The following is a 14,389-nucleotide window of genomic DNA, read 5'->3' as shown; positions in this document are numbered from 1 at the left end:
ACATGATACGCAGTCCTGTGCAAGATGAAGTCCGTATAGATTATAAATATATATTCTAGGAAAGCAGCGGAGCGTACCTCCAGGATATGGTGCAGCAGAGTAATTCGTGTTTGATTGGCCTTGGTCTCGGTCAGCTTGAGTAAGGTACTTATCTTGAAGCCATTGGCATTTCCGGTGTGACTTCCCTAGATAAAGGACAACTTTTATTTATTTTTTCTCCAAAATTCTTAACTTCTAGAAAGACGTAAACAAAAAATTTTTATTCTGTAATTTTAGGAACAACATAAATTATATATGTTTGATACCTACATAGTTTAAAAAGTTCCCAACTTTTAAGACGAGTTGACAAAAGACCGGAAGCCTATGGCTGGCGAGAACATCTGAAAAAAGATAGACATAATTTAAAATGAGCAACTACAAAAAATTTATTTCCCAACATTACATAACTGGAAAAATCACCACACACGGACTATTACCATCACAAGCCTTGCTGACAACTTCCGCCTTGGGTCGTAGCATTTCCAGCATTAGGCTACATTCTTCACACGCCAGCATACATTCGATCCGGAGCTGATAGCTACAAACAGAAATAGATACGCTGAATGAAATGGTGTTCTTAGGTCTTCAACATTAGAAAATTGGTGGTCTCAGTCCCTCCGTTATCCATGACTCAACCTCCTAAGTTGACGAGGCCCCCGGGCAATTTTCTCTATTTGCTTTCCCCTTATAATACAGCTATGATAGACTTCGTCAGGCCATTGGCATAGGTGTAACTTTTCCAGAATTTAATGGGACTGGCCCAAATTTTTGTAAAAATTTCCAGCAAATATGGAAATGCTCCAGGCTGAAATGGGGCAGGGTAAGCAACCCCCATCCAAAAGTGGGCTGGTCAGTCTGGTTTTCGAAGCTTACAGGATGGTCCTGAGGGCAGGAATTAAATGTTCCTATTTTATCAACCAAAATATTGGCAAGCACAACAGATGCATCTTTTTTACTAGATCGAGTAGCATACGAGACTAAAGTGGTATCCACTCTCAAATTACTAAAACAGTCAGGACGGACATGAAGTAACTCGAACTGACCTGCGACACCAGATTCATACAGCCAATGGACAAAACTAAGTGTTTTTTTTTTTGGGGGGGGGGGGATAAATATCACAAATATCTAACTTCTATTTTATGGATGTGACTATGGTGAACATTTTTGCCCATTGGTAGTTTTGGAGATCTTCAGTCTTCAGCTGATTGTCCTTGAAGATAATGCCAACACTAAGCTACTTACTTGGAAACACCAAGGAGCAATAAGTAGAACTGATCGGCACTTGAGAGCTTGGATTTCTCTCCTTGGAAACTTTTTACATTTTCCACCTAGAATTTGAAAAAAAAAGTAAATGTTGACTTATTTTGAAATATGGGCAGCGGATGGGGGGGTGGGGGGGTGGCATCACAGAGTTTAAAGTCCATCATTTGGGGTATTAACATGAACAAGGTCAGCTCTTACAGGTGTGATAATAGAATAAAAGCAAAACACTTGTTTTTTTACCTTGAGAAATGCTCCAGTCTTGTGCCGAAACACATGGGTGAATAAAAAAAAAACCTTATTTATACTCTCTGGATATCATCTTTACCGTGAGAGTAGCCCGCACTTTGTGATAGGCAAAGCAGAGATTGTTACTTGGACAGTACGCTTCTCCAGCCACGTGGCTGCACATCAGGCTTCTAAAAGGTGTTGTGTTCTTAGTACACAATTCTTACAGGTGAGCGCTACAGTCACCCTCACCCCCATCGTGTTCCTTACACTACTGCCCTATCTGTGCGCATTTGTCCCTTAAAGATCCTCACTATATTCTTTTCATCACACACCAATTTTCTTCACTTCTGTGATGACACACACTAGCTGTACAGTTTCTTCAGTGTTTTATAGTTTTCTCTTTAGCTTTCTAGCCAAGCTGTGACGTCCTCTCACTGTCTAGATTCACCCAAAAATGGTTGCTGCATTTCTTGCTTCTGCTTTTATACAGGCTATAATAATCCCTCTTGATTGGCTGCTTTACATCATATGATCGCAACAAGGCATGGTGGGGGAAGTCTGCCCAAAGTCATGTAATCCAAAATAGATTCCTACATTTTTCTTTACCGCTGTCAAATTGATCTACTCATGTATAAGTAATCCAAATAGACATTACAAGTTTTGCTCCATGGATATAGAATTAGAAAAAAAAAAAAAAAAAGTTTGCTCATATCTTAACTATTTCATAAAAGACATTTCCCTTGGAAGCCATTTTAAAATCATAACTTGAGTAATTTAAGATCCTGGAGGGACCAAAACTTGTTGGGCAGGGAAAAAAAACAACAACAAAACTTTAAGATATTGACTGATGATACTTTAAGATTTCTGATTATCTAAGTAGTCTGGGAGGAAACCCATGCCAAATGCAAATGGGATGCTGTGTCTATACATAACTGATATCAGTGTCGGACTAGGATTCTCTTGAGGAGAAGACAATTCTGAGGGTCAACCCTCCATGTTCAGAAATTTGATAATTACCTTATGGAAATTTTACAACCATAAAGACAATAGACAAAGATATTGCCCCCCCCCCCCCCTTACCTCATGTTTTTCAGGTAGCAGCTTGAGGAATTGTTTTAAAACTTCAATATCAAACTTCGAGCGATCTCCTTTTTCAATCAGCCCAATTATTTCTTCATTGGGACTGAAAAGATCATTTATAGTTATAAATAACATTTGGTCAATTTAAAGTAAAAGAAAAAACAACCTTGGGTGCAACTAAAGGACATGGAGAATGGTCAATTTATACCAAATGCACCCAAACCAGCTACTCTTCTATCTAGGGGTATGTAGGAACAAGAGTACCGCAATTAATTCCACGGTCTTAGTCTTCCATGGACACATAAGTGGCTGACTTACCATTTAAACTGCTTCAAAAATATGTTCAAGTTAAGATTTTTTTTAGGATCCAAAAATGAAATCTGAAAAAAAGACAAAAACAAAAAAAATATATATATATATCTGTAAGAAATTTAAACCAGGCATTATTAGTTACTTGAAGGATGTGGTATGATACCTCTTTTGGCGGCTTCTTTGCTGGGGTTGCCGCTTTGTCTTTAGCTGTTGCTTGTGGAAGACAGAAGAGCTGCTCAATGCTGGTGTAGTTGGGTTCTGGAGTTTCTTCAGTGGTGTTTGCTGAAGACCACAAAGACTGACCATCTTTAAAAAAATAAATAAATAAATTTCGACCCTTCACATATTTGTGTATGACAGATAATGAATTCTTCTATCACTATAAATGGGCATAAACACAGAGAGGACGTACCTTTGGCAACATTAGGAGGCAGCTTTTGCCAGTTCAATTTTTTCATTTTTAACGATGGTTTGTTGACTTTGAAGCAAGGTGTTCTCGCGTAACCCAAAGAATAGCCCACGTGTGCAACAACAATTTCTTCACCGAAACCTCCTGGAGGTGGTGGAATCATTCCTGGAGGAGGTGGTGGTGGAGGAGGGCCACCAGTTCCTGGAAAAGGTGGTGGTGGGGGTGGAAACCCACACATGCCTGGCAGAGGCGGTGGTGGGGGTGGAAATCCACACATACCTGGTAGAGGAGGTGGTGGAGGTGGTAGACCACCCATACCAGGGAAAGGTGGTGGAGGAGGTGGCATGCCCCCCATTCCTGGAAGAGGAGGTGGTGGTGGAGGTAATCCTCCCTTACCAGGAAATGGAGGAGGGGGAGGTGGTGGTGGAGGCAATCCTCCCATACCAGGAAATGGAGGAGGGGGAGGTGGTGGTGGTGGAGGCAATCCTCCCATTCCAGGAAATGGAGGAGGGGGAGGTGGTGGGGGAGGCAATCCTCCCATACCAGGAAATGGAGGAGGGGGAGGTGGTGGGGGAGGTGATGCCAGATCACCCGGAAGCGGAGGAAGGGGAGATTGAAATCCATCTAAGCCAGGAAGAGGTGGTGGTGGCAGAGGCACTGATGGAGTAGACTGATCCCCATGCAATGAAGGAGGAGGGGGAGGAGGGTTTCCACATAAAACAAATGGAGAAGTCTTTTCAGTCTCTGAAACTTGCATCTCCTGACAGTCCTTTGAGGATTGATGGGCAGATAAACTTTCCTTACAAGTCTCTTCTTTGGGTTTGTCTGTCTGTATACTCTTGTGTATTTTTTCCACATGTTTATCTTTGGTCTTTTGATTACTTTGTTTCTTGGAAGCTAAAAGTCTATCCATGACCTCCTGGAGGTCGTTACTTTTGCCTGTTCATAGGAAAGAAGAAAAAAAATTCTAGAAAACTACAAAAATGAATCCAAGTGAATTAATTTTTATTTTTTTTTTTAATTTTTTTTAGGAGTTACGCACAGTCGTCTGCGAGCAATACAGCTCTATTCACCAGGAATTCCAAGGCCTCCCAAAGTAATGGACTGGAAGGATGTGAAACATCAAAGTGAAGAAGACCTTGCAAAATAGAGAGGAGCTGGACTGATAACGGTGAGCAACTCACCTGTAAGGGACCAAAGAGTACACATTATTACTTTGCAAAGTGGTGATGCATCCCTCAAAAATTACTATAAAAGCAAATTTGGAAAGTCTAACCGTTGGCCAAGGAAATTAATCAATACACAAATTGTACCAATTTTGATTGGAAAAGATTTTGTATCCAAAGCCATATTTCAAATTTGATTTGTAATTTTATTATAATGCCAATGTCTTATTTCATCCACTGCCAGCTGAGAAGACCCCAATATTTTCTATGTGGCAGCACAATAGCCTATCTCCAAGGAGGCAGATGCCAACATGAATAATTTGGTCAATTATATCAAAAAGGATTGTCTCATTCAGGAGATGAAAGCTTGAGACTATGAACATGACTATGTAATGATCCACTAACAGTACAGACCCTTGCTGTCATTTTATGGTTGTGATACTTAAAGGGTCTATCATAAAACACCCAAGATAACCTGCGTGATGTAACCAGTGATGTCCAAGTCTTCGTGTAGAAGATACCAACTAAACAGAAGAACACACGTACTTTGTTGAACAGTGTTGAGAAAACTTCCTGATGATTGTTCATATCAATCCCTCCATAAATCTTAAGAAAATCTTCGTCATCCTCTGTCTTGGCTTCCTCGAACACAGAGGCTTGAACTAATAAGTCATCATCCTCCAGATCTCTGAACCAAAACGTGAAAAAAAAGGACAACTTAAAGTTATCGAATTGTGTAATAAGCGTGGGAAAAAAAAGCTAGACCCTTTGTTCGTTTTTATTAATCCTTTACACTTGGAGTAAATTTATGTTTTAGCATTTTTTTTCTGTCACCATAGCCGTAGGATAGCGGGACAAGGTGTAATTTTGAATGACACCTTTCATTTTATCATATAATGTACTGAGAAATGGAAAAAAAAATGTAAAGTGTGGTGAAAACAAAACAAAACCCAAAACGGAATTCATCCATTGTTATTTGGATTTAGTTTTTAATGCATTCAACAAATCAGTTTGGAGGATCTGGTTCATTGGCCACGTCAGTAATCTGTGGCCGCTGGATGGAAGCCCAAAGAACCGCCTCTTACCTGATGGCATCCATGGTCACATGTGCTTCATGCCACAACAATAGTGCACCAGGTCGGCTAATCAAAAGAAGAGCCGCAGATGCAGTCAGAGGCGGTTCTTAGGGCTCCCGTCCAGCAGCCACAGGTTATTGTGAATCAGTTTGCACCATAGCCACCGATCAGAGTTATGGGAGTCTGATCGCTCCTGTTAGAGGCAGATGTTGGCAGCTCCAGAGCGCGATCCCGACATCCAAAAAGGATTAAAAGAATTTGCCATGATTAGAAAACCACGGCTGCTTTCTTACAGAAACACCATCCACTCCTGTCCAAGGATTGTGCCTAGTACTAGAGTCCAATAAAGTGAAGGAAACTGATCGGCAATACTATGCACGGCCTGTTGTTGGAAGAAAGTGGCCATGTTATTCTAATTCTTTGAGGATGAAGCTATGCGACATCACCGGCAATCTGGTACAAAAAAATAAAAAACTCTAGCTGTATGACTGGGTGTTATCCCACCAGGATCTGACTTTTGGAGCCCCCAGAATAGAGGTCTTAAAGTCCTCTGTGTATAGGGTGATAGTGCACAATGATAACCATGGCTCTATTTACCACTGTGGCTCTATCAGAACGTGACGGCTCCCATAGATAGTGCCCATACGTGACCTCTTTGCCATTTACTATGGATACAGCCACTGGCAGACACAAAGAGAAGAAGGTCTTCTGTGCAAGAACAATATATGGGTCCTTTGGAGTCCAATAGCTCATCATAATGCACAACGCCATCTGCTTTGGTGGTGGAAATAGACCCGCTTACCTCTTGGGCCCCTGTGTGGCGGCAGAGGTTGCACTAATTGTATGTCTGCCCCTGGCTCCGGCCACACAGTGGAATGGTTGGTGGCCAAGTTGTTTGACCCCCTACCGATCATACATACATAGACATGTTATGGGATAACCCCATTAACATTTCCCACCATATAATGTGTGTAGCAAACTGGATTTGTCGTTTAGGAATTTCATATGCGAACTGAGTAAGACTTTCCTGAAGATCTATGGAAAACCACATTGTGACATCACTGGATAATCTCAGCAATAGTGTTGAGCGAGTATGTTCGGTTAACCCTTTCGCTGAGTATACTCGGCCGAGCACCGAGTATTTATAGAATGCTCGGGCTTTAAGTTTTCGTCGCTGCGTGAACATGATTTGCAACTCTTTGACAGATTTAATACATGTGAGGAATGCTGGAAAAACAGGCATTCCTCACATGTATTAAAGCTGTCAAACAGTTGCAAATCATGTTTACGGAGCGATGAAAACTTAAAGCCCGAGCATTCTATAAATACTCGGTGCTCGGCCGAGTATACTCGGCGAAAGGGTTAACCGAACATACTCGCTCAACACTACTCAGCAACACATAGTTGGAAATAAAAAATTTTTTGGACCGAATTCAGACATGCGATCGGTCAGGACATTGAAGTCCATAGTCAGGACCATGTTTCTCAGACATCTGAATTTGATAGCTATTGCGCACATGTGGTGCCCCTGAGGGTTCAGTCGCCACAGGGGTACTGCACCTCAGATAGAGGTGTGGTATCTCCTCTCCCAGGTAAGGATGGAGCATCACTCAGAACCCCGCTTCACACTCAACACTACACCACTCCTGTCCTGTAGGGGGCCTAAATGCACCAAGGTGCTGCCCCGGCCCGGGATAGAGGAGAGGGGGGGAACCAAAGATAGGGGGAACCCAGTAGTGAGTGAGGGTGGAGGAAACACTTACAGGAAGCACTTATAGAATCATATATAATATGTGGCCATCTTTAGTTCAAGGTCTTTGATTGTGGGTCTTCTGTCAGGGTCCAGCAAGAATCTGTAGCTGGCTGAAGATTCGCGGTCCTCGCTCTCTGGCCTTGAGACGAGGAGCGGGTCAGAGTTAACAAGCGTCTCTGCCCGGTCAGGGTCCTGTTCTAAGAAGGCCTTGGAGGGGAGCAGAGGAGATAGGCTCCACAGGCAAAAGGATCCCAGGAGGGTACGGACGGAGCGGAGTCGCCACCTGTATTCTTCACTCTGGCCTAGCGAGAGGGACTCCTGCTGCAAAAGGGGTAACCGGCCCCCGATATCTGACTTTGTCACTTCAAGTCTCAGTCAGAAAAGCCCGGAGGCTTAGTGGATCCCAGGAGGATACGGACGGAGCGGAGTCGCCACCTGTATCTCTCAACCTGCGTTTACCCAGTGGGACCCAGCCTTACACCACGTTCATACCACACACACACAGTCAGGAGAAGACTCAGTGGGAGAACTTACTAAGGATAGGAACACACCAGCGGGGTCTTGGCAGGTGCTCCTGGTCTACCTGGGGAGTGCTGAATCTCTTCCTGGTGGCCGCAGCGCGCCACGAGAAGCAGAGAGAAGCTTTGCAGCTGCTACTTCACCAAAGTGAGTAAAGCTTGGATGACTTCACCTACTGCCTCAGTCTGTTCATTCCTGCGCGGCACTGCACCCACCACAACTCTCCAGATCTTACTCACTGCCCTGAGGCCTACTCCGCCTGTGGGGAGTAGTACCAACCAAGCTGCCAGAACATCAGCCTCGGAGGAGTGTTGCAGCGCTGGTGGCCTTCACCAGAAACCACAGGTGGCGTAGTCGAACAACCACTCATCCAAAACCCATTTTTCATGTGACAGCCCTGGGCACGGACCGGGTCACGGCCACGACGACATCCCACACCACCACCATACATTGCCCCGACACCAAGTACCCCACCGCTCAGGGAGGGCGAGTCACACAGTTCCTCAAATGTCAAAAATTCTACAGAATGTTTCTTACCTTAATTTTGTTAACACGTCCAGTAGCTGAAGACCTGAAACACACAGAAGGATGTTGACATTACTATGGGCTTATACTGGATACTATTTTTTCATCGATAGACCTGTACTCATTTTGGCCTGAGAACGCACCATGCAACAATCCCATAACCCAAAATGCATTGATATGGTCTTGCCTATAGCAAAATGTAATTCAAGAACTGTGCGTGATTCTTATACTTATTGCCTATTCTAGATTACGCTTATTATTAATTTCTGTGGGAAACGTACATTGCTGTTTGAGGTTTTTAGGGGGTTTTTGAAAACTGCATGGCAGGAAATAAAATAAGAAAAAAAATAAACGACACGAACGACTGTTAATGAGGTACCTCGTGGACTCTGCACCAAACACAAGAATATGTTCACGCTGAAAGTTCTCTTCATTATTTAGTTTTTGGCGTTTTTCACCTTTTCAATTGGCGCCTTTTTTAAAGTCTACTTTATGTGTTCACCTATTTTATTTTTTTATTTAAAGTCCACCATTGTGGGGGAAGGTTTGTAGTTTCAAGATGTTCTCTGCTCAGTCAACTCATCAATTGTGACCATTTAAAAAAGTCACTTTTTTTTTTGCTCAAATATTCTCTGGTCCCTTATGGGAATATTTTATGCACCTCTGAAATTTTGGTGCAAATTTTGCGACATTTTAAGAGGAACATGCAACTTATTTTTGCTCTTAAAAATTGGGGTGTGGGGGAAGCAACATGTCAATTCTTGAAATGTTTCGATTTGAAAAGGTAAACTTATGTAGCGCTCCGAGAGTTCGGCCGCTACAGAGGTATTGCATCTCATCCAGATGTGCGATATCTCACTTCCAGGTAAGGATGGAGTGTGGATCGGGACCCCGACACCTGCATGCATTACACCACATTTCCGGGGGGCAGGGCGACCGATATGCTCCAAGTAGAGCACGACAGTCCCTGTCCCTGGCAGGAGTGGGGGGAGGGAACACCGAGGAAGGGGGGAGCCTGTAGTGCATAGGAGGGAGAGGGCAGTTCCTGGGTACACTTAGAGGGAGGTATAAAAGGTGGGTACCATCTTAGTTCGTGGGTTGTCTCTGAGGAGGAGTTCAGTCAGAGGAGAGGACAGGGAGCAGAGGCTCAGACCGAGCTCTGCTCCGCAGGCAGGCCTGGGAGAGGCCGGAGCCTGGAGGAAGGAGAAGGAAGGAAGAGGAGCGGAGGAGGCTCCAGGAACAAGGAACGAAGGTACCGCAGGGGTGCGGACCGGCGAGTCGCCACCACACGCCTGAATCTACCTGTGTAGGGGGGGGGGGGGGTCAGGCCAAAGGGGGAGACCGATCCCCGAAACTAGTGGAGGCGGGGAACTACCCTCAGCTAGAAACCGGAGGCTGTGACATTTTATGTGGCGCAGCCCCTCGCTACACCCGCTAAGCAGGCACCACATAGGGTCAGGGAAACTGGCGCCGAGGTTTACCCAGAGAAGGCCCGACGCAGCCGGACAGAAGTGAGGTCACTGGCGGGGTATGACAGGCCAGAGAAAGGACACACAAAGGGGGTCCTGTGAAACTCTCCAAAGTTACCTGGGAGTAGGCCGAGCCCCTCACCTGGTGAACACAGTGCGACGTGGGACATTATGACCAGCTGTAGTAACATGGATAAAGAACTGTGAGTAAATACCCTGGACTGCATTACAGGACTCTGTGTCGTTACTGCTGCTCCCGCGCACCATCACCCCCACCATCTGCACTCACTGCCTTGAGGCTATACTCCTCCCGTGGGGAGTTATACTATCTTCTGCTGCACCCACAACACCAGCCTCAGCGGTCTGCCCTGCAGCGGCGGTTCACTCTGACCGCAATCCACGGGTGGCGTAGTCAGACATTTAATCACAAAACCCTATAAATAAGAACGCCATTTGGGTTGACCACCCTGAGCCACGGGACCAGGTCCCCGCCACGCAAGGACTACAACCCCCAGCATCCACAACGGGTCCGGTTCCGGGTATCCCCACACACACACACGGCCCAGGGGGCGCGTCACTTACATTAAAATAAAACTCCTGGCTAAATAAAAATTGGAAGTTTTCTTTTTTTTTAATTGAAGCAGAAACCCCTTACAAAATTTGACAAGTTGCTTCTTTTGCCATTTAAAAAAATAAAAGTGGAAAGAAAAAGCACTATCTGCATTTTTTTCTACTCAAATGAATAGGAAGTTTATGCAAACAGTATTTGAAGAGTTTTTTCACAAGGACTTTTTAGACAGAAAAAAAAATATATATAATAAAACCCTATGAATATACGCAAAAGGTCACACACAGAATTTCCTGCACACGATACAAGGGCGCTGTGACTGTCGATATGAGGGTACTGTAGCGGGCACGTATTGAAGGGCACTGTAGTGGGCACGTATTGAAGGGCATGCTTGTGACCCCTCGCTTCCACCATGTACACGTCCAATTAATAGTAAAATATTTGTCTGCAATCTTCTTTAGGTGGAAGGAAACATCTGCTCACATCGGTCTCAAGAGTCTCTTCTGCTCAATGATTGATTGTTCCACCGCAATGAGCGGATGTAATAACGGGAGATGTAAATTACATCCTGCACTTCGTGACACAGAGCAAACTGGGACAGAAGAGGGAACAACGTCACAAAGTAACGCTTCCATAAAGGGGCATGCTATCTGTATGATGGATTCCAGCGGGAGAGAAATACACGATGCCGCGAGGGTCCCGTAGAGGAGTCAATCTGCACTCCTCCTTCATTGTTGGGTCAGGTATCCCACCTCTCACTACAAAAAGTTTTAGGCTATGTTCACACTTTTTTTTTTAGAGGAAACCACCAAAATCCTTTTTAAAAAACTCTTGGAAAACTTACAATTCATGTCTATGGGAAATCCACTTAAGACTAGGTTCACTTGTTGCATTTTTTTATGCAAATTAAAGGCGGCTTTTTACAGTTACGGCAAAAGCTGTGAGATTTTCGAAATCTCATGCACACACTTTTTTTTTCTACTGATTTGAATTGGAAAACTGCAGCATGTCAATTCTTTCAGCATTTTTTGGTGAGAAAAACTAAGTTTATTAAACTGTAGATAAAGCACATGTAACCCACACTCGAAAAACGCTGCAAAAAAAGTGTAAAAAAAAAAAAAAAAAAAAAAAGCCTGGACATTTTTAAACACAGCCTTTTTACTGCCAACAGAGTAGGTTTTGGCTGCAGAAAAAAAGCAGCAAAAGCGCTGTGTGTGAACTTAGTCTTACTGTAGTTTTTTGAAATTTTTTTTCTCCCTTAAAATAAGTTTTGAAATAAAAAAAAAAACAAACAAAAAAAAAAAAAAACACAACACACCCTGGGCGGGGGCAAAAATGGGGATCCATAAGGAAATCACTCCAAACTTGGCACAGTCCATTTAAAACAACACTTCAGCAAGAAAAAAATCTCTTCCAAAAACAAAGTTTCCTAAAGTAGGTTCTGCTTGTAAAACTCCTGTTTTTTTTTTTTTTTTTTTAACTCTCCTGGTTTTTGAACTCTGTGTGAACATAACCTAAAAATCCTCCTAAAATGTAGGGGAACAATTTACCCTTGCACAAAGTTTGTATAGGGTTTTGATACACGAGAGGTATACCCCGAGGGGTGAAGGGGAAGGGAAGTCTAATGAGCCAGTGCTGGGTGTCAGAGAGGGAACGCCAGAAAGCCACCCAAACTGGATCTTTGCCCCCTACTGGAAACAGAGAGGGCAGCTATAGGGTCGTGTTCAGATGTAGCAGTTGGTGTGGTAAATGGTTTTGATGACTATTAAAGGACCCGCAGGACTCATTAACAAGCTTTCCTACGGTGCTGAACGATAAATCCCATCCGTTCCCCTCCTAGGAGACATTGCCTGGGACATATTGAGTAATACGCAACTTTCCTTAAAAAATAAAAAAAAATATATATAAAAATCGTTGCATTTTACAAAAAAACCAAAACGCTATTATTATATGCATACGATATTCCTAACTTACTGTGCCCAGGATTCATCAGCAGGCAGCATCAACCATAGGAGCAAACGACAGAGGCGTGAAGCAGTCATGGGGCATCGCTGACGACCCACCATGGACTGACCCGTCTCACTCTCACCCCATGACACCCCCTCACACACCTGGAGCCAGGTTACAGATTGCAGGTGGGAGGTTTCGTTTTAAAGTTCCCATTCTGTTCCATCACTGAAGGTGTAATTGAATGATTTATTTTACAGACCCGATCTGGTGGTGATTTTGGTTTTTTTTTTTTCCAGGCTGCTGGAGCTCAGGAAGTCACATGGGAATCTTCTCCAGGATTAGTTTTCCAGGTGATGTGGAAGTGAGCTGACTAGTTAACATTTTCTTTTCAGTGTTTATTTCTAGTTTACCACTAGGGGGAGACATTTTGCATGCAACAGAACTGAGAAAAATTTACGTGAAAAATATTTTTTTCAACCAGCGGCGGAGCGAGACGGATTTGCGGCTATGGCAGTAATTATTATTTTTCAGCAGCAGTGAAGAATTGAAACAAAAATTGTATTAGGAAGTTGCCTTGTCACCGTCTCCCATGGAGTTTAGTAGAAAGTGATGGAACTTGCATTATTCAGAACCACCTGCTTTGGATTTAAAGGGATTGTCCAGGATTAGAAAAAAAAACAAACATGGCTGCTTTCTTTCAGAAACAGCGCCACCTCCCTGACCATGGCTTGTGTCTAATATTGCAACTCAGCCCTATTAAAATGAATGGAGCTGAGCTGCAGTACCATCCACAGCCCATCGTTAAGGGTGGCGCCGTTTCTGAAAGAACCCTTTAAGTGGGATATTCACTCGAAAGGGGTGCAGAGCCTTGAGCCGCTGTACAGAGGAAAGGAGTGAAGAGGGCACAGTGCTACACGGAGTAGGAACCTCGCCGATCATAAAGATTTATCGTATCCTAGTGATGTACTATGTAGGGGTAAGCCCATTTTTGACATTTATAGCCGATAGATGCAGGTTCCATTTCTGGGACCGCGCGTGTGATGAGACCTCACAAGGGGAAATCGGAGAAGAGGCCATGGCTGCGCAGCTTTCTCCATTCAGTTCTACTAAGAAGAACTGCAAATGGAGAAAGTCGTGCAGGCACAGCCACCAGTGGTGTGAGATGGGGGCCCGCTCTCTACATGGGGTCTAGTGGTGTATCGTGTGGAGGGGGACACAGGTGCAAAAGTCTAAAGTTGGGCAAAATTTTTCTCCCACTACCTTCCCGCACGGTCGGCCCCTGCATGCACCGGATCATCTTGGTGCGGTGCAGTAATACCCATCTAGCATTGCTTATGCAGAGCGCAGCAGGCGAGATACGTGTGCCATCAGCTGCTGCGCTCTGCATAGACAGTAACTGAAATTATAAAGATCAGCCTAATTAATTAAGATTTGTTTTCTCAGTTGCTGCCAATGCAGAGCGCAGCCCATGACACACTCATCTCGACTGCATAACCAGCCATAACCATTTTGAGTCGGTTCGGACGTACGTCCCGCTGGACCCACAAAGCATAAGGGAAACGTGTTGTGAGCCCCGCCTAATGGTTCATGGGGAACAAAATACCTCCCTTTCCCCGTGCGCTGGTAATCCAGCACCACTGGTGGGGTCTATCAGACATTTATGGAAGTACGAGATGGGAATACCCCTAGAAGTAAAATTCCATTATTCATGTACAGGATAACACAGTACGAACGTGCAAAAATATAGACATTACCTATGAACTCATTTCTCAGCTGCACGCGCAGCCTCAGCTCCTCCGCTCCGAAAATGATGGCATTGATGACGCTGAGCAGCGTGACCATGTAAGGAACATTATCCGATGCCGAGAGCTCGTTCATTATCACACTAAATCGATATTGCTGATTCTTCACGGCCTGCGAGAGGAAGAGAAACCCGATATGTTACACATGGTCCATTAATGGTTTTGCTTTTTTTTTTTTTTTTCTCTCTCGCCTAGGATATTCAGAAGGACGACAGTACAGCAGAGGAAAC

General features: G+C 44.1%; 1 protein-coding gene across 3 annotated transcripts in view; it reads right to left on the bottom strand.

Annotated features, from left to right (window-relative positions):
• The window catches only part of INF2 (inverted formin 2), a 106,465-nt gene that overhangs the window by 18,222 nt on the left and 73,854 nt on the right, over nucleotides 1-14,389 (bottom strand). For 2 of the 3 annotated variants that reach the window (XM_073638638.1, XM_073638639.1), the window contains exons 4-15: nucleotides 14,112-14,271; nucleotides 8,383-8,416; nucleotides 5,044-5,185; nucleotides 4,374-4,515; nucleotides 3,335-4,270; nucleotides 3,086-3,228; nucleotides 2,929-2,990; nucleotides 2,611-2,713; nucleotides 1,282-1,367; nucleotides 477-577; nucleotides 310-380; nucleotides 78-185 (exon numbers count right to left, since the gene is read on the bottom strand). In XM_073638638.1, coding sequence (XP_073494739.1) covers nucleotides 78-185; nucleotides 310-380; nucleotides 477-577; nucleotides 1,282-1,367; nucleotides 2,611-2,713; nucleotides 2,929-2,990; nucleotides 3,086-3,228; nucleotides 3,335-4,270; nucleotides 4,374-4,515; nucleotides 5,044-5,185; nucleotides 8,383-8,416; nucleotides 14,112-14,271 — 2,088 coding nt within the window. Of the gene's footprint in view, nucleotides 1-77; nucleotides 186-309; nucleotides 381-476; nucleotides 578-1,281; nucleotides 1,368-2,610; nucleotides 2,714-2,928; nucleotides 2,991-3,085; nucleotides 3,229-3,334; nucleotides 4,271-4,373; nucleotides 4,516-5,043; nucleotides 5,186-8,378; nucleotides 8,417-14,111; nucleotides 14,272-14,389 lie in introns of those variants that run through there. The other variant, XM_073638640.1, reaches the window with a different exon arrangement.

The sequence above is a fragment of the Phyllobates terribilis genome, unplaced genomic scaffold (assembly GCF_046119375.1).
Source record: "Phyllobates terribilis strain yellow unplaced genomic scaffold, ASM4611937v1 Scaffold_7__3_contigs__length_470593459, whole genome shotgun sequence".
NCBI lineage: Eukaryota > Metazoa > Chordata > Amphibia > Anura > Dendrobatidae > Phyllobates > Phyllobates terribilis.
This window is presented reverse-complemented; position numbering and strand designations above follow the sequence as displayed.